This window comes from Leptinotarsa decemlineata, unplaced genomic scaffold (assembly GCF_025532065.1).
Source record: "Leptinotarsa decemlineata unplaced genomic scaffold, Ldec_3_MD MMD2_tig00026294_RagTag_RagTag, whole genome shotgun sequence".
NCBI lineage: Eukaryota > Metazoa > Arthropoda > Insecta > Coleoptera > Chrysomelidae > Leptinotarsa > Leptinotarsa decemlineata.
This window is the reverse complement of record NW_027412674.1, coordinates 3218301-3239823: the sequence shown is the minus strand read 5'-3', so window position 1 is coordinate 3239823 and position 21523 is coordinate 3218301. Positions and strand designations below refer to the sequence as shown.

The 21523-nt window shown below is 34.7% G+C and overlaps 1 protein-coding gene across 5 annotated transcripts in view; it reads left to right on the top strand.

The window, feature by feature from the left end:
• Positions 1-21523, top strand: part of pdm3 (POU-domain protein pdm3) — a 360484-nt gene that overhangs the window by 323556 nt on the left and 15405 nt on the right. For 2 of the 5 annotated variants that reach the window (XM_074180184.1, XM_074180182.1), the window contains exons 4-10: positions 491-646; positions 3759-3980; positions 4774-4935; positions 5121-5696; positions 12327-12507; positions 19357-19413; positions 20009-20092. In XM_074180184.1, coding sequence (XP_074036285.1) covers positions 491-646; positions 3759-3980; positions 4774-4935; positions 5121-5696; positions 12327-12507; positions 19357-19413; positions 20009-20092 — 1438 coding nt within the window. The remainder of the gene's footprint in view (positions 1-490; positions 647-3758; positions 3981-4773; positions 4936-5120; positions 5697-12326; positions 12508-19356; positions 19414-20008; positions 20093-21523) is intronic. The other 3 variants (XM_074180186.1, XM_074180185.1, XM_074180183.1) reach the window with 2 other exon arrangements.

Sequence of the window (21523 nt, the reverse complement as noted above, 5' to 3'; positions counted from 1 at the left end):
TCAATCATATGAAGAATGGAAGTATCACAACTCCTTGATATTATTTAAGTAAATTGCTTTTTTAAGGAATTAATCTGTTTAAAAATCTGTTTTTCCGTTAATCAGGAATTAATACTGATGTATTTTTCCGATCTGTGAATGATTTTCATCGGTATGTCTACAAAGTAAACAGGAAATTTGGAAAAATTTTTTTTTGAAGGGGGTTACTATTTCCTGTCGGAAAATTAGTACTTCAAGTAACTATTCCGATTAACATTTTTCTGTATTTTCAAAATCAGAGTACGTTGCAACTAAATAATATTTTTTTTTCAAAAAACTATAAGAACTGGTAACATTGAACTGAAACTGAATGAAACGAAAAAAAAATCGTATAGAATCAAGAAAATTGAAAAGTAAAATAAATGAAGATGCTATTGAATTTATAGACATTTCATACAAATAGATAAATTTCTGTGACTTCCCCCTTTTTGAAGGAAATCTTATTTTGCAGTGGCTGGATTGGTGACACTTCAAAATCTTCAAAATTTAGCATCTTTACAAAGTCTTCCTCAAGTGGCATCATTAGCTGCAGGACTTTCAAATATCTCTAATCTACCTGGATCCCCCGTTGTCAACGCTCCTCTGAATCTAAGTGTTAGTGCATCAGGTACGTTTTCGAAGTTGTATCAATAAAATTAAATGAATGCAACAGCAAGTCAACTTCATGTCAATAGTACAGGGTGAGTCAACAAGAATTCCTCGGTCCATTGCTATCAGAGGGAACAATTTTTCGAACTGCTCTTTTTTTTATAGTCATATCGATAAATACTATCTTAAAATTATTTTCTCGCATACTGAGTGATTCAGCCAAGCGTGGTCAACCAAAGTTATAATGTATTGAATAGAACACCCAGTATATGAATACGTCATTCGATTTCATATTTTTAAGCTCTCTAAGGAATTTTTGTTTTCCAATTTCCATTGCAGCATTGCCAAGTTATTCCAGAAAAACCTATTTTGTAGACAATATTTTTTTAATTCACCACCCGCATGTCTATAGCAATTGAATGGATTTTTTAGGAATAATCAGTCAACATCACTATGATAATTTCTGGAATCTCAACTTTCGGAAACAATAAATAATAATAATAATAATAAGTCGTTTACAAACATCTTATACACACGAATACTCACCGCAGTTGACCGAGTGTTCGAATGGATATATGAGCAGAGAGGGTCGAAGAGAGGAGTCGCTGGATGTAAAGAGTACCTGCTCATCAATAGATGTGTAACGCAGGACTCTATATAATGTAAGCGCAACCTCTCTATGGCCTGGATCCATTACCGTAACTCATTTGATAAATATCGCATGAGCTCATCTTGCATTTGCTCAGATGCCTTGCGGTACCCGACAAAATAGTGAGATGCATTGAACAACTGATACCACTTTAGCAAACTCGCTTCACCATAACATCTGGTCAAGCCAGAGTCCAAACAGGGTGGGTCACTTTCAGAAGGGGTGTATTTCAGGGCGATTCTCTCAGTCCCCTTCTGCATCCCACTATTGCCATTATCCGTTGCGCTCAGAAATACTCGAGGGTATAACTGTGGCACCTCCGGAAACCGGAGACACAAGGTCACCCATTTGTTTTATATGGATGATCTTAAACTTTATGCCTCTGGAGAGAAGGATCTCCATCAGTCCTTGAGGGCAGTGGAAGAGTACACGCATACTATCGGTATGAAATTCGGGATAGACAAATGTGCAATGGTCCATCTCAAAAGAGGACGATACGGGGACTACGGAGAGGATGTGCAGCTCATAGATGGAAGCAGCCTACACCATCTGGATGCCGGAGACACGTATACTTACCTCAGGGTGACACAACGCCACTCACAAGAGGTAATAGCAGTGAAAAACTCTCTCCGCGGCAAGTATCAGCAGAAATTTCGACAGATCTGGTCATCGGAACTGTCGGGGAAGAAAAAAGTTGCTGCAACAAATATGCTTGCCGTTCCAATCTGACTCTACTCGTTTGGAGTAGCGAAATGGACTCGGGAGGAGCTGTATCAACTCGACGTAAAGACCCGAAAAATGATGCATCTCTATAGGAGTTTGCATCCCAAATCGTCCGTCCCACGGTTGTACTTCCCCCGACAACAGGTAGGCCGTGGACTTTTGAGTTTGGAGTGTCTACATGACATAATGGTACTGGATATAGCCTGTAAAGTCGTCAGGAGTTCGGATCCCCTTCTCTGCATGATCCGTGACCATGAGAGAGCAGAAATTGTAGCATGTCTCTTCAGGGCAGCTGCCCGAGCAGCTGATGAACTCGGTTTAGTTTTCGACACTGAACGAGGTGACCACAACTCTGTCACCGAGTTGGAACCCGTTCAGCAAAAAGCTCGTATAAAAGCCGCACTTCACTGCTGCGGAAACACAAGGATAAGCCAATGCATGAAGTCTTCTTCAATAACATTGAAGACTTTGGCTTATCAAAGCGCCTGACTTTCGCTTTCCTCAGGTCGAGTGGGCTAAAGTCGGAAACTGAGGGGTTCATCATGGCTTGCCAGGATGGTGTCTTCAACACCTTAGTCTATCGCAATCGCGTGATGGGTATAGAGGTTCCTGACACAAGGTGCAGGGCCTGCTGCGAGGCGCCCGAGACCCTAATGCACTTGCTACCAGCATGTCCAGCATATGCGGTCTCAGCCTACATCCATCGACATAATGCGGTCCTAAGAGTGTTATATTAATATCTATGGCACTCTTACGGTATTGACGAGACACCGGTGTTGCCTAACGCTCTGGGGGATATTGAATCCGTTGTGGTGCACGGGAAGTATCGAATTTACTGGAACTATTCGTTTCCCACCCTCAGGCTTATACAAGCTAATAAGCCTAATAGTCCTTCTCGACCACCAGAGCAAGACGATATTTGTCATGGAGTTTTCTGTTCCTGGCGAGACGAATATTGTCCGAAAAGAGGAGGAGAAACGGATGAAATATCGAGATTTTCTCTTCGAACTCCGCAGACTCTATCCAGACCACTCTGTCAAGATGGTTGTTCTGATTATTGGAGTCTTTGGTGGAATAATGCCCTCTCTACTCTGGAATCTTAAAATCATACCGGCTTGCTGCACTAAGGCAGGAATCTTAGCCACACAGATGCAGAAGGCTGTCATTCTTGGCTCACTGCGCTTGCTCAGGCACATGATTCTCGGACCCAATGATCACTTACCCCACGTTGTGGGGGGTGGTGTGAATGATAATGTTGGCGCGCCCTCCCGAATGTATCGGGGCTTCGGGGTGACTACGGTGAAAAAAAAATCGTCTTTATTATCTTCTAATACATTTGAATCAAATTAATCAGGAACAGTTCATTTATTATGTGAAAATAAAAGAGAAAGTTTAATTTACATGATGGCAAGTCATCATTCAATTGCTCTTCCACTTAACCTCAAGTTGAGAAGGGTGCTCGGTAAAACCGGTCAAGTTCCATTCATTTTCAAACAGACATAATTCAACGTTCTCAAATGGATAGCCACAACATATTTTATCAGAAGTATGCGATACGAAAACTGATATTTTACTAATTATACCAAGTTTTAGTTAAGTTTAGTTTTCCCTGATAGCAATGGACCGAGGGAATCTTGTTGACTCACCCTGTATATAGATATAGTTTTCGAAGTGGGTCAATGAAATGATATTGTCATCACGAAAAAAACATCGAAAACATCCATTGACTTGACAGAAACTTTCACTTCCTTATTTTTAGCAGCGACACCAAGGAGTTCTCAACCTGGCAATCATCAAGAGCATGCCCCCAGTATATTGACGAACCCTATGAACCCCCAGCCGCCTCCTGCATCGCCAATGCAACCCCCAAATCATCTCCTGAGTTCTCAACAACCTGCACCAATGCCACAATTCATTCTGGCCTCTGGTCATCTAGTTCAAGGAATTCAGGGCGCCCAATTGCTCATACCTACATCACAAGGTAGAGTTTTTTCATTGGTTCATTTCAATTGAGATTGAATGATGAAATAGTGAATCTCTCTTTCATAATATTTCGGGTCGGTACTTTACGAACTGGTTAAATTATATTTGCTATCAGTGATCACTTTGATCTCATTAAGAAAATTGTATCTACGTTGAAATATAATTGCGATGATGAGTTTAAATCCATACAAGTAGTCAAATACTGAATAGTTGCTAAAATGAAACAGTCAGATTTGGACCCAACAACACTTGAAGTAAATTATATCGAATATCCTCAATTCTCTATGGGCATGAACAAATTATGTTTGAATGAATATTCCTGGAGTTTTATCCCAACACCAACCCGTTATTTTTAACACCTCGACAAGTGTTTCAATCATCAAGTGATCATCTTCTAGAGGGAGATTAAGTTCAGGAGTATGATTAAGTTCAAGAGTGTAATCTTCCTCTTGAAAATGATCACTTGGTGATTGAAACCCGTATCAAGGTGTTGAAAATAACGGTTTGGTGTTGAGATAAAACTCCAGTAATACATATTACTACACCAAAGGTTCCAAACAGTGCATTATAAGTTACGTTTAATATAAATTTGCCAGACGTTCAACAACATAATTTAGTATTTATTAATTCACCTTCAAATTCAGATGGTATGTGTAAAACTCTATGCATCTGATCATCTCGTCTAAATCTTGAGCCATATTATCATCATACATCCAACGTCACAATCTTTCGATCCCCAATTAGAACTTCCTAGTTCAAAATAACTATTTATATACTGTTTTATTTTCAAGGTTTGGCAACACAGACGATATTAACAATCCCAGTCAATCATGTAAATAGCACAGACCAAATAGTTAATTTAGCCTTGAATAATGGTCAAGTGATGCAGACGTCTTTGGCAAATTTACAAGCTATGGCTCAAAGTAACTTACTGACCAATCCCAATACATCAAGTAAGTGTTATTCTATGTTTATTAGAATCAACCAGTTATTTAAGATTTCAGTATCATTTCTAGAATTCGCTTTCAACAATATAACTATTCACAAAATGTTCCCAAATCCTTTTCAAAGGCATGAATCTACTTTTTGATCATTTCATCAATAAGTGATATCGTTTTAAATACTTTTTCATTTACAGTACCACCTAACTCAAATGGAGTGATCAACCCTAATCTCTTCAATCCTGCAACTCTAACCCATTTGCTCTCCAATGGATCTGCTCAGCAATTACTGCAAAGCCTTCCGCAAATACTCAGCCACTCTCATACGAACCCCAATTCTCCCCACATGATGAATCCAATTTCCCAACCTCTATTAACAACTCCACCTACCATGCTCACATCGCCACCGCCTCCACAACCTTCCAATCTCAACAGAAGCCAAATGAGCACCAACCACTTGAATACCAATCATCAGATGGGTGGAAACCAAATAGGAAATAGCCAGATGGGTACCAATCAACTAAATTCGAACCAAATGAATAACAGCAATCACTACAGCGATACCAAGATACACAATCAAAATTCAAGTAACCTCTCAAGAAATCCATCTCCAACGAATTTAGGAAATGGTGCGAGACCATCCAGTAATGGAGAATTGAATGTATCAACGGGATTTGTGGGTAATACTTGTCCAAGTCTGAAAAGGTCACCCCGTTCCTTGTCACCCAACTGTATGGACAACTCAACTGCTGACTTATTGGTTGATTCGCCAAGTGAGTATATCTCTCAGTCATCTAACTTTTCATCTGAGATCATTTTCTCAACTAAATCATAGATGTTGGTAATTAAGATAGTATTGAAGAAAAAAATGTAACGCATAACGGCGCCAGTATGTATGGCTTCCTTTTCTCCACACTCTAACACACAGCGCTAGCCGTATCGATTATCTAGCCTCTCTTCACATAACTCAGTGTCCAGTATGCGGTCGACATATACTGTTGAGAGCGAACATAAAACTATCACCGCTCTTAAAAGTGATTATAAAAATTTTATGAAACAAGCAGAAGATGATCCTCGAAACATCACAGAATCTCCTACTGAAAGGTTTCCGCGGTCAGTAATTTGATATACTGTTGTCCAGGTTGAACCGTGTCTGTAATTTTCATCTTTTCGACGTTTCGGCTCCTGATTTGGAGACATTTTCAAGAATCACTTGGAACTGTACTTACATGACTCGAGGACGAGGTCGCAATCTCCCTTGCCCCAAGTCTCGTCACTAGCTCTATGCTTGCTGTGTTCAGCTCTAAGTTCGCACTAGTCACTTTGCTGTTCCGGGCCAAAATTTATATTGTTGGACAGGTATAGAAAGGTAGATGTATTATGGCAGGTGTCCGGTCTGCCGGACCGGGTACCTGACTTATTTTCAGGTATCTTGCGTGATAACAAAGACCTGCATGATCCATGGTAGTCTCCATAGCAAGAGAAATGATGCTGGATCTGATTTGGGAAATTCTTCTATTGGTCTGGCCGATGTAAGTTCTGGGACAGTCAGAACATGGTATTTCGTATATGTTTTTGTTTGATCATAATAGCCTCATCGTGAAATATGGTGATTTACGATTCATAGAATCAGTATTAAACTCTTTTATTATCATAAAACAAACAGTTTGTTTTGAAAAAATTTTACTCAAGGTATTTGTATTTTGTACAATTCTTCACGGAAAATGTAACATTTTTCACAAACTGATCCTCTCCATCATTTTTAACCTGACTAGTATAAATTTTTCATGATTTTTGTAGTAGGTAAATTCAGGATCTGAACTCATAGCACTAGAAAAGTTGTTCAAAAACAATAATACAAAAACCGAATGGGATGCATGAAAAATCTGAAAGTCACACAGAATTACATTGTCGTTATAAGACTTATAATATATATTCCGGAGACACAAATGTCCTTCATTATCGAAATTTGTTACATCCTAATTATCGAATGGATCGCTATGATATTCGAAACAAAAAAAGGAGAGATGATCTGATGATGCACTATGGCTGGTGAAACGTATATCAAGAATAGTACTACAGTTCTGATGAATGAGATCAGTGTTTCGGTGGAAATCAAATTTGTATTTGCGGTTATGTTCAAAATTACAATTATCAAAATACAAAATATAGGCCACCCTGTATATGTTGATCTAACGATTACTTCTAATCCTGTCCAAATTTTGCGATTTCTACAGATATCCTTCTCTGATTTTACAAATTGTGAAATGTACTGGCGTATATGAGCAAACAATTAAATTCAATTCTGAATTCATCAAAATAAACCATGAGAGTATCGATCTGAATATAACATTCATCAAATAAATTATGTGCATTCATTATTAACATCAACAATGGTAAGTTTAAGCTTGCCCATTGACGTATTGTCACACAAATTGGGTAATAGATTTATTTGTGTCTTCTTTTATTATGGTAATAACCACTTAGATCTATTGGCTCTATTGATGCAATTGAAAGAAGATTAAATGATTAATTCCTGAAAATAATATTATATCACAAAACAAAGTTGGTGTTTAATTATTGTTAATGTGCAGGAGTAATTTGATTAACGAGCGATTAGGCTGATTACAGTTAATTTCAATAGCATTTGATAACAATTATCGCAAAATGTCATCTACAAGTAATTATGAACTATCATGGGAGACGAAATGCACGAAGGTGGGAATGGTTACCTATATTCTCGAATATTTTTCAAGGCTACAGTTTTGAATGTAGTAGTGAATGTAGAAAATAATTCAGTATTGAAATTCAATGTATCATATTGGGTTAGTTAGTATCATATTGGGTTAGCAGTATTGTACAGTGCTGATAGCTGGAATGACATGTGTGATTGATGACTTGTTTACTTTATGGTAATTCATGATCACTTAAATGAAATGAATTAAAACACTTTTGTCTAAATACCACTGGTAAATTTTATTTATACGACCGGTCGTATAAATAAAATTTACCAGTGATATTTAGATAAAAGTGTTTTTAATCATTTCATTAAAGCTGAAATGATCTCAAAACTAACGTAGAAAATAACATGAGTAAACTCTTTGAATGCTTCGCGGATAAAATACTATCGATTAATCACGAAAAAACATTCTTTTTACCATTCTCGTGCTATGCCAACTCACTACCCCAATATGATACATTGAATATAGGAAACAATATTACAATTAGATCAGATTAGATAGACCTGAGATGGAACTACCATGTTGACCAAGTGACTAAAACATTGAGGAGCACACTAGATTCAAGTACTTACGTATTATAATAGATACCTCGAATGAAAACAATTTATTATGCAATTATAGAGTCTCGTCTTCCATATAGAATAGTAGGCTGAGGCGAAGTAGCAACATAACATTTGAAAAAATTAGATGTATTACAGAAAAAATTTACAAATATTCTCCTTGGAAAACCAACACAATACTCATCGGAAACACTTTTCAAAGAATCAAAATTGCTCTACCTCAGACAACTTTACTTTCTAGGAACTGTTGTGAAATAACACAAAAACTGTTACAAAACTATTTATAAAACTATTTCGAGATTATTCTATAACTGCTTCCTGTAGTTTCAATGAAATTATTTTATTGAAATGCTATCAGATACAGTTTTGTTTTCATTACCATATTGTCACCTTAATGATAATTTCCCAACTATTTCATAGTATGGTATATTCAGTACAATCCCAAAACAATAAAATAACTGTTATAAAATCAAATTGCTTCCGGTAAAATATATTTGCTGTCGCCAACAATAAAATGCAGCATTTAAGAAAAACCAGCTGACATTGATTTTATAGGTCGTGTAATGAAGTATAATTTGTCAGTTTTATTTGACTAGCGCCCCAATAACTATATACCTAATAACGTCGTGTAATATTAGTCACTGGGAAAAAAATAAGAAAAGTGGTTCGTTTCAGACCAAGCCCCACGTAAGCTAGTGCTTCAAATTTTTTCTTGCTAAGAACAGGAAAAGGTTATTGATGATTAAAATTCGTCGATTTGAATGGAGCACCATGTTTATATACACTCAAATCACTAGCTTGAAACTCCTTCGAAATTCAGCCTTTATAATCGATGGAATAAGCTTCTTGGCCAAAACATCCGTTAATATTTATCCAAACAATACGTGAGAAATACTATCTTCATTTTTATAGATATCTATAGCTTCAAAAGTAGTCCGACTCTGTCGCAATACCATCACTCCTAGAAACAAGTATTTCTTAACAGTTTTATAGGGGTAACATATAAGCTAAAATACATTAAACCTCTTGTTATTGATACCAAATTATTTTATAGTACGACGCTATTTTAAAATGATAGCAATTCGGAGTACTGACTTTAGATGAGTTGAAAATATGAAATAATGCACATTTACAGATGAAAAGTACACAGATATTATAAGATTATATTATTTAGAACAAACAGAGTTGATTTACGACTAGAAAATTATTACGTCGATAGAGGGAATTTTTGTATAATTAATATTTTTTTCCAAAAATTTTAGTGAAAGAGTGGCGCGCTTAAATTTTACTAATAATAGCCTATATATTTGTCAATAAAATTTCATTCGCAGGTAAAATATCATCTTTGAAGTACAAACAATGTCTTCAACAGTTTTGAAAGCACAGAAGTGAAATTATTGAAATGAATCCAAACCTTTATATTTGTTAGTTTGTAGTTGGTGACATATCTATCATATATATGATGGAATCGGCCGATACTTGATGAAAATCCATAACTAACGTATTCCAAAAACACTTTATTGTGAGATTTTCACTAAATTGTTTTACAAAAACGCAACACGTGTTTCGCCATACAATGGCTTCATCTGGCGTGTCTTTCAACTCTGGCGTGAAAGACACGCCAGATGAAGCCATTGTATGGCGAAACACGTGTTGCGTTTTTGTAAAACAATTTAGTGAAAATCTCACAATAAAGTGTTTTTGGAATACGTATATCTATCATATTTTCCCAGTGTCCTATACAAAATTACTTCTTGCGCCTTTAAGAAAACATTTTGAACACATTTTAATTTTATCATTTTAGGTTGCATTATATTTTATTAAGCTTACTTGGTATTACTAAAAAAATGTTATAAAATTGTATTCCAATTATTTTATAAGATTCTTTACGAATATTATTACAAAAATTTTATAGTATCTGCCGAAATGTTTATAAAACTGTTTTGTACTGTCTGAAAAAGGCCTCACAAAATATCGATAAAGACTGTAATGCTTTATAAAACATTGCCCATTTCCTATTTATAGCTGTTTTATAAACACATTGAAAACATTGGGAGGAATGAAGTTTTATAATTTGTTTCTCCGAAACGTTTCCGCAATATTATAAAATATAAAATTGCTAGTTGGGATAATACAAAACTCAAAACCTATGCGCAACTGAACACGACATGCTAGACAAAAATAATCGTTCAGAGACCATATATTCATCTTGCAAACCGGCTTTACAATTACTCATCTCTGAAAACCAGACTTGCATTGACAACTATTTCGTTCAAAAAAGATGTCATGTGTTTCATTTCAGAAACAGATAGAGTTTCTATTCATCGATTAATTGATCCTTCGATCGCATGAAATGCGGTAAGGAAAATGGATTCATGTTCATATTCTTCATAGTTTTTTATGCTCCTCTAACCGCATACATTACTCAAGTGTTCCTTAAATGCTGCAAAAATTGTATATGTCTATAAGTCAAATACACTATTCGAAGTCTAATATCACTACTCCACCCTTTTTATATATTTATACTTATAATTATTCAATAATCATACACGATGAAAGAACACCCACGCCTAGGCAAGAAGGCCTTAGTGAGTATTCCTTCATCACTAAACTTATTTATGCCATGGAAGAACACTTTCGAAATTACCTACTAAAATGGGAACTAGTAAAGTGGGACATTTTTTTGTCAAAATCTAGAAAAATTCAATTCTAAAACAACGATGAAAATAAAAACAACAAAACCAAAAATTAATTGGTGCCCCGGGTCGACTTCATTGATTCCAGTGGCGCATTTGCTTTTTCAGCTGCAGGAAAACCCGGAAACACCTGCAGCACCACATCGTCTGCAGATCTTAATCTGTTAATGTCATCTCTCTCATGAAACAAAATGTAGGGTGTCTCCAGAGGCTCCAATAGATTCAATACATCGCCAGAACACTTCGTGACACGACTATCGTCAAACCTAAACCAGTCCGTTTCGTCTTTGACCAAGGCGTAATAATGACCAAATATTTGTATAAGATTCTTTCCATCATTATTATTGTGAAATCATGGCACATTTTACAGCCTAACATTTGTTGCAATTTTTAGATGTTTGCATTTTCATTTTAACATTTACCATTTTTGCATTTTTTGCATTTTCATTTTCACATATTACCTTTTTACATTTTTACATGATTATATTTTTACATTTTAACAGTTCTAACATTTAAGATTCACACATCTCCAAATTTTCATAACCTGAATTGTCAAATCCATTTTACTCTCACCGTTCTGATTTATAATGTGAATACTGTGAATAAAACAGTAATACCCACGCACAGGGTGTCACTTGTGGGTTTCCTGAATTTGTTCAGATTATTCAAATTGATATTGACTGATCCTTGTATTGAATAAATGCATATTATTATTAAGTATGGAATAAAACTGGTTTTTGTTAACCGTTGACAAAACTATTGAGAAACATGTAATTAATTACTCGATGCCATGCATCTGACATCATCTACATATTGCACATAGTGATTTGAGTAGCACAGCAATTCATTTCAAATTTAAGCTGTAGCACCAGAACACATGTTACTTACTGGTTACCTGAAATTTAAGTACTTCAGGAAGTTGTTATAAAATTATTTAAGACTCTAGGAATATTGGCCAGAAAAATGTTTCATAATTGTATCGATATTATGAAGCATCTGTTTGAAATTTGTTTTTCCGGTAACGTCTTATTAACGACAACACTCAGAAGTCTAAAATAGTACGAACCAAGGATTAACTAGGTCTTATCATTCAACATGCGATTATTAGCACATTTATCACTTGATTGGTGATATTATAATCCAACTGGACGTTTGAACCAGGAATTTGATACATATTTTTCTCTACATTCCATTTTGATACATTTTATGGTTGGAACGAATTATGGGGTTCAGGCGATTGGTGTCAAATACACGAGATATTAAAATATCCCAATGGTAAAATCTTGGTTTGTTTTGCAAATGTAGGTCAGAGTACCTATATTATGTAGATTCTCACCACTCTCTGTCCAATAATAGAATATTGTAGCTCTGAATCCGCTAATATATAATAAATGATTTCTTTGTAGATCAGCCAACAATCAACCAAGCTAACACAAACGTGGTAGACGGAATCAATTTAGATGAGATCAAAGATTTTGCCAAGGCGTTCAAATTGAGAAGACTATCGTTAGGTTTAACGCAAACTCAAGTAGGTCAAGCACTGAGTGTTACGGAAGGACCAGCTTATAGTCAGAGTGCTATCTGCAGGTGAGTTTTCACAAATATTCCAATTATTGATTAGAATTTCCAATTGAGAAGACACCTTTTGAATTTTTTCCCTATCCCGGAAACGTAAAGGGGGCCAATGAGGTTGTTTGATAAGCCCGAATTCAACGTTCCTGCTTTTTCACAGAAATGTATTTATTGCAAAAAGAATAACTTTCTGCTGATGCTAATGGCTATTTTTTTATTGTTTCATAATTCTTCTACCATCATTATAAGTCACCTAATGTATTTACCTTTCTCAGTTTGTATCTTATACAGGATTCTGCAAATGTCTGCCAAAAAATCACAACTTTCGTGGTTACAAGTTTTGTCAAAGATCATACCCAGCATTACCATCTGGTAGTCTGTTTCTTCAATGTTGGATGGCGTCGTGGTAATAGCAAGGGAGATAATCATTCAAGTTGTCCTTTTCTAGCACACATTTGACATATCCTACTGTAGAGGAAAGCTGCGAGAAGTGAATTCTTCGAACTTTCATTTGAAATTTATTCCATTAGCATTTTTGGAAATGGTTTTACCATTGAAAGAGAGAAATATATACAGATTGATTCAAAACATGTCCTCACAAGTTATCAAAAGTTGTGTGAAGCAAGGTTACTTGACTTGTGCAAGGTTTCTCCACTCCCAATATTCAAGAGGGCGCATTTTACATAAATAATTCCTCAATGATATAGATACTCAATAAATTGAATGGATAGGCGTGGTTCCATAGAATGGTTCGCACGCTTTCCGAACTCGATTCCTTTGGACTCTGTTTCATATAGTAAAATGTATCAAAGTCGGTTACAATCCCTCCGAAACGTGTATGAATGTATTCTGTTAACAACTGAGGTTCTCGCGAAAGTGAGAAACAACTTTGGCTCACAGCTGTAGCTGTAAATATGTCCGACCAGCACAATCTGCAGAGTTGTAAAGGAGATTTTGTTTTGTTACTAGAGATACACAGTTTTGAGTTTTTCAGCAAATCTCTGATTAGTTTACCTACAAAAACAATCAACTTTAAATTATAGTCTTTTGGAAAATCGACCGTTCGAATTCAATATTTGAAATGCAGGCATCAAGGATTATATATCCACATTCATAGACGGTAGACCATTGTTTATTCGAGCCTAAGACTTTTTCTTAACTATAATCTTTATTTGCCATCGAATCATCTATATCCTTTCGCCACAGATGGTGACTTCCACCCCTAACGCCCCTTTGAAAGTAGAATGGCAGATGATCTTCGAAACGTATGTCCAGTATAAAGTTCTGGATATGGAAGTTTCAAAAAGGTTGCGATCTGTTTACGCATAGCTCTGAATTTATTGATTTCAATTCTTTGATTGGTGCCTTTACCTTCTTCTTCTTCTTCTTCTTCAGAAAAAAATATTTCATTACATTACTCGTACGAAGCTGAATATATTTAATATAAATGTGATAAAAACTCTCTGTTATCGTGAACTTCCGAACTATTTTCGTTTTGGTGTTTGATATAGTGAATAATATGGCCGATCCAAGTTCTGTACTTCCATTGAGTTTAGTCTAGCTTTTACGTCGACCACCTCACAAATTTAATTATTCAGTGACACCATTTTGAAAAATATCGATTCAATACCTTTTCGCAAGATGTATTTCGTCAGGTGCTTCGATCATTTTATTCCATCAGCAGCCAAACTTCGATGCTATGGCTTGTCAGATCATTTTTGTGTGTGGCTCTTCAGCTTCCTGAAATAACGTTCTCTGCAAGTGGCCATTGATGGATATCTCTCGAATACTTTCACCATTTTTATTATATATCAACGACTCATTGGAAAAAACCAAGGACCCAATATATTGCTTGGCTGACGACAGCAAACTGACTTGTTACGTCATTACATTTCAAATCCAGGGCATCAGCTGCGGATGCACATCGTCACCGGCAGCAGGAGGTTGAATATCTTGATGAGGATCTAGAAGTAATTTCGAATTTGGATGAAAATAACGAGGTTCGATTCAACACCATAAAAACCCAGACGGTTTTTTCCAAAAAGATAAATGATTTCCGAACCGGATATAATAATGTCACGTCAGACAATTCCGCTTTCTGCTTCGATAAGTTTGTTGGGGTTCAAAATGGACACCAATATGTCTTGGCACAATCATGTCGCTGGAATTGCAAAAGCCGCTTCTCGAAACTTAGAACCCTGTTCCGAACCAGAAAACTGTACACACCTCAGCATTTTTTTATGCTTTATAGAGCTCAGATCAGACCTTCTTTACATTATTGTTCTCATGTATGGAGCTCCGCCCCAAACATACCCTGAAGCTGTTGGATTCAAGTGACTTGCCACTTTTGATTGGAGGTACATATCCGCCGGACTGTGGCTGCTCATCGTTTTGATGTTCAACTCAGTACACCACGAACTTCACTGTTTAAGAAATCTTTCAATGGGAGAACGGCGTTTTTGTGGAATAAACTCCCTGATAACGTTTTTCCAAATGGATTTAATCCCCAGCGATTCAAATACAATGTGAATCACTACTTTCGCACAGGCACCGCTCTGAGAGCGCCTCGAGGATTTTCCTGCAGTGCTTGTGTTTTGTCCTCAAAAAAATGCATCGGTTGACCTTGTTTCTTGAAGAAACTTTTTTTTTTGTTTCGAACAGTATTCTAGCGAAAGTCTAATTGATGAATCTAGTTCAATTTTGTATATAAAACAAAATATTATTTATTATAGATTAGTATGGATACCTACGGAAGAGCAGAAAGGCCACATATTTTTATTATTTGTTTCTTGGAAATTACGACTTTGAATCTCGAAGGTTCGACTTTTATCTCGAAATTTCGACTTTAATCTCGAAATTTCGACTTCAATCTCAAAATTTCGACTTTTATCTCGAAATTTTGACCTTAGTCTCGTAATTTCGAAATTACGACTTCAAACTCGAAATTTCGACTTTAATCTCAAAATTTCGACATAAATCTCGAAATTTCGACTTCAAAGTCAAACAAATGATAAAAATATGTGGCCCTTCTGCGCTTCCGTAGATATCAATTTGATTGTCAAATTGTATTGTCGCAGTTATGGTGTGTAGGAAAGTAATTTGTAAATTCATACAGAGATACAGTCGAAATTTCGAGTTTAAAGTCGTAATTTCGAAATAAAGTCGAGATAAAAGTCGAAATTTTGAGATTAAAGTCAAAATTTCGAGATAAAAGTCAAAATTTCGAGATAAAAGTCGAAATTTTGAGATTAAAGTCGAAATTTCGAAATAAAAGTCGAAATTTCGAGATTCAAAATCGTAATTCACAAAATACAAATAAAACAAATATGTGGCCCTTCTGCGCTTCTGAAGATACCAATTTGATTGTCAAATTGTATTGTCGCAGTTCTGGTGTGTAGGAAAGTAATTTGTAAATTTATTCTGTGTCAGAGATTCCAAATTGATCTGTTCTAAACATCATATATTGCCACCATCATTTCCTATTTCTTCTAAAGATAAGAACAAGGTTGAAAGATTCAAAAATAACTAGCAAAATCTTTCAAATTGCATTATTTATGACTGAGAAATTTGTTTTTGAAAACATCTATCGACTTCTTACTTTATTCAATTAAGTAGTTTCATCGATTTTATAAATTTTTAGAGATACATTCATGTGTATACGATAGATACATATCCTGAAGATAGTTATGAAATAAAAAATTTTATCTAATATATGTAAATACCAATAATATTTCAAATTTCTGAATTCGCTCAACACGTATGAATGTCAAAAGAAAAACTACATAAAATAATTTCAGTTCGACTTGGAATAAAGATATATTTTAATCACATTCAGTTCAAGTCCACAAATCCACATCTTACAGCTAATGTATAAAATATGATATTCATATTTGAATAATTCTCTCCAGTAGGATTATATAACATTCTTCGAAGGCCGAATAAAATGCAACAGGTGATACTATTTTAATATTTAATAGAACAAGCTTCCATAACCCGGAATTACTATATGAGTAGTTAAACGTTCTGAATAGGTATGTCATTTCAATTGATTCATGATATCCATGATTGATTATTATGTTGTATTAATTTTGCTAATGCTAATATATATTCTAGTTTTTCATGATACACAATCAATAAATTTCCCTTCAACTAACTGTTTCCGAATCAGTTTGAGACTTTGTCTACTCTATACATATATACTCAATAAATATTGAAAAGAAAAACTCAAACCACTTTTCTTGAAAAATTTTAGGGACAAATTTCTCAATCATTTTTCAAATTCATCCAGATTTGTGAGAATTGGTCAATAATATGTCCAAATAATATGTTCCAAAATGATATTGTTTTGTACTTTTGTCAGTTTTTTTGGCGACAGATTACTGAGTCTTCCATACACCAAAAAGTTCAACATCTCCAATAGGAAAGGATCCTTTCAATAAAGAAGCATAATACAGGTTTCCTAAAAGTGTATAAACAAATCAATATTGAATTCATTCCTTCTGGTTATAAACTGACATTAACGTGTATTACACAGAGTCTTCAGAAATAGAGCACCACTGATTACTTTGACGATTTAGACTTTTCTTTATTGAAATAGACACTGCACATTAAACACAAATCACTAGTCTTGTTAAATTGACGAATAACTGAAAATTGTCATTTGAATATACCAAGTAATGAAATTTTCTTTTGAAGTTGATGTAAGTTTGAGATGTTGAGACTTCTGGCCAAGTTGAATAGTTTTCTTCGAGACAAGTTTCTACGAGTCTGCGAGTTAAAGTGGATTACCATTATTATTTTTGCTCTAAGAGCATTTTATTCAACACTAGAATGTATTCATATCTAGACAGTTTGCTTCAGTGTTACCTCATTTCAACAATTTCTCATCTCCAAAATTCTTCATGTTTTGGACAATTTCCTGGGAAATCACAAATATGTGACTTCAAAGCTTTCAGTACTGTTTGGCGATCAAATATAAATATGCCCACTTCGGGCTCCAAGAAAAAGTAATTCAACCAAACATTAACTATCTACCGTAACTTTGAAGTTTTCAATTTATTTTAATTTTTCAAATTATCACTATACCTATTTGAACAAAACATGATTCTAATTTCTAATTTTGGACTGAACACAAGACCTATATGCAATAGCTTGTCCAGAAAATACCTTTGTTGACCTATTAATAGGAAAAAAGCATCTTCAGAAATTGAATTTCTGTAGCGCACCCAAATTTCTTTCAATACCAATACTATTCTCAAACACTTATGCGGTGGCAAAAGCCATTAGCCACAATTTCATCAATTTGACAGTTCCATCTCTAACACAACGTATCGTTCAACTTTCAACGGGAACAACGGCAAGAGAAAAAACAAATTTACTTTTTAAACAATTCATATCCCTGAAGAAAAACAACACCCAGTATTTCCTCAATTCCGGATATTGCTTATCGGTCCTATTACATCAATACAGATACAGCTCAACATCAACAAAATTTCTGGACCTTATGAATTATCTGTTATCATACTGCTCCACCGAAATTGCATCGGGGTTCTTAACCTACCTTTGGTGACAGTCTTACATGGAGCTGAAGCTGCTGGATGAAATCCAGACGCGAATATCACTTGCAACCTTGATAGTTTGGATCATCGAAGAAAGGTTGGAGATGTGTCTTTCTTCTATAGATACTTTCACGGAAAGTATTCACCTCAGTACACCTCGAACTACACAGCTCCTGAACTCTTTCATTTGGAGAACTGTGTTCACGTAGAATAAACTTCCTAAGAACGGTTCTCCAAATGGATATAATCTTCAGCGATTCAAATCCAATGTGAATCACTACTTTCTTGGTTCACCTTAAGGGTTTTCCTGTAGTTTTTGTGTTTCGTCCATAAAAAAAATCTGATCGAAGACAAAAAAAAGTAATGAAATATCTCTTCATCAACAGTGGTATTAAAAATCATGAACAAAATTTTCAGTTCATCACGATCTGAATTATTTGGAAATGCTTCAACATCGTAACTGATGATAAATATGATTTTCGGAAGCAAAACAGCAGATGAATTTATATTTGTCATCCATCTTTGAAGTAATGCAAACACGAAAGACGGCTGTTTCGCTTGACAATTACAATGTCTTTGAACATGTCTTGCATGAGAATTCATCATATAAACTTCGATTTCATGGCTCATTCAAAGATCATTCCTCTTAAGTAACTCTGGAATATCTTTCTTCAATTCTTTCAATTTAGATTTCCGAACATTAGATGTCAAAGCTCTTCTTTAGCAACAACATCTTTGGCAATTCTACGAGTAATTTTTTTGGTGTCAAATTGGATACCAATATGTGATTGTGACGTGATTGTATCAAGTCACGTTACATGAATAGAAACTTGGAAAATATTTCTAACTAGAAAGCTTTAGATACCTACTACTTTTCAATGCTCACAAAGCTCACATTAGAACTTCTTCAGATTATTACTGTTCCGACCATCTGATTGGAGACCCAAACATCACAAGCAAATTTAATAGACTGGAGTATCGAAGGAAGTTTAGAGGCTTTCCTCCTTCATATAAATACTTTGTCGCAAAGTGTTCGTTTGATTTGAAAAATGCATTACTCATGTATTATCAAGTTACAAAACTGAAAAAATTCTCTCTACAATAGATTTTCGATCCACATTGTGAAAAACCTTGTATTTATGTGAGGATGTCTCCACTAATATCTAGCATAAAATGTATATGTGTTGAAAATAGTGAGTCAGCAACCATTGATTTCATTATCACTTGTTGCGCATCTTGAAACACCTTTGACCACCCTCATTTATCCAGCATTATCACGTAAGTAATTGTTATGGTTTGTTCCCAGTGCCCTGGCTTCTCAGATGTTTGCCGCCGCGCAACTTTCCACACAGCAGCAAGCAATGTACGTTATTTACCTTTATTTACGAAAAAAAACAATCTAGATAGTATCCTACTGTCGAATTTTTATTCAAAAAACGTCATTTATTGGTAACAGTAACAACATCATTGAATCAGAGAAAATGAAACCCAATGTTATTCAACGAATTTATAGTTTTTTGTCTCTAGGTAAATGTCCTATCATGTACTTTTATCATTTCCATCACTCACATCACTCTATGTTCTGAAAAAACTTCGCAAGTCATGTTGTGGATCAGAAATAATTCAAATATTACATTCATGAATCACATTTCGATACTTATCAGTGATCTTGTTACACTAAGTTACAGTTCACCGCAATAAGAAATTCGTCAGTAGGATACTTCATAGTCTTAATCCCAATTCATATATTTTATTACTTTAATGGATTTTTTGTGGGAAAAAACAACCAGTTCGCTAGTTCTGTCTTTGCCCGTTTTGATGTTTTTCGCCAGGGCACTGGCATTCAAAACAATTGAGTGATACACATTTTTTCTCTTAGTATGCTAGTGTCCTGAGCCGAAATTCAAATGATTATATAAACATTTTCAACGATAAAACCTCTACTTTTTTCTATTTAGGTTTGAAAAGCTCGATATCACTCCCAAAAGTGCCCAGAAGATCAAACCAGTTTTGGAGAGATGGATGAAAGAGGCTGAAGATAGGTTAGTAACCAATGATTTTGAACATTTATTCTGTTGATGGGGTTACTTTCTGTTCCACATATGTATATGAAATATTTTACAAGAATCATTGTCCTCAACAGGGTTCATTTCTAGATTGGATTATAATGCTTCTGGTTTACCAGATCTTGGGCGTTTGAATGTAGGACTAGACTCTTGAATAAAGGAAGGTGACAACATAAACTATTTAGAAATCATTGTGGATCAACATATGAAGTGGAATATGCAAACAAAACAAATATCAGGAAAAATAATAGGCTTTTAACCCAAATTCAAATATTTGAAGGATTTCTTGAACATTAACCAGTTGAAAACTGTTAATTCTTCCTTGATAGAGTCATTACTATCCTATGGGATTTTGGACTGGGGCAGGGTCAATGATTGCTTCAGGTCAGGTTTTGCAGAGATGGGTTCTGAAAATTATGTATAGCAAAAAGCTGACATTTTCTTCTGACTCACTCTATAATGAATCTCAATGTAGAGATGTGAGACAAGTATTTGTTGATAAAATTTTACTTTATGTCAAAGCTAATAAAATTCAACTCACCCCTCATGAACATACTTACAATACCAGAAGAGAATAGAGAAGAATATATACTTTGTTACCAAATGAGCTAAAAAATATATGTGTTGATGAGTTATTCAAAAAAAATAATAAAGTGGATTGTCAGTAATAGACCAATAATCAATACAATTTTCAAACAAAAACTATAGAGATAAAAAAAGACGGAATTACACCTAATACAACTGATTACAAGTAACTGTGTCTATATGCCATGTTATCCAGTATTAAACGACGTTACCCCGAAAATGTAAAATTAACTGGATTGTGACTTAAATATAACTGATTTGAGAAAAAACCTTAGAATTAGAATGTGAATAATAGTATCGTGGTTGTTTTGATACAAAGATACTTAGGTGTTAGATATTACATATTTTTATCAATTATGTCAAACTCCAGATTTCACCATAATTATAATTTCGACTTTATATTGGGTACTTGTACTATTATATCGAACTTATTTTGTAATTCCTTCATATACACATATACAAGTAACTTTTGCAGCTATTTCTGTGTTTTATCCGTGTTTATTCACCACTTATCCCGATTTAATGAGTTACTGTAATTTTAAATGAACTTTTTTATGTATGTATATGTTGTTTACTGCGAATAAACCTTATTATTATTATTATTATTATTATCATTATTATTATCATTAATATGGGCTAACTTGATGTTTTAGAACCAGTTCAATTTTTTAATTCAGTGGTCATTATTGTTCACTATGAGAATGATTCTGTTAGGAGTTGAATCCTTTTGAAAGAGAATAAATATTATTGACTCATTTCATTATCGAAAATAAAACGATTTTGAATTCATTTAGTTTGTTCAAAAAACTATTTGACCCAAAT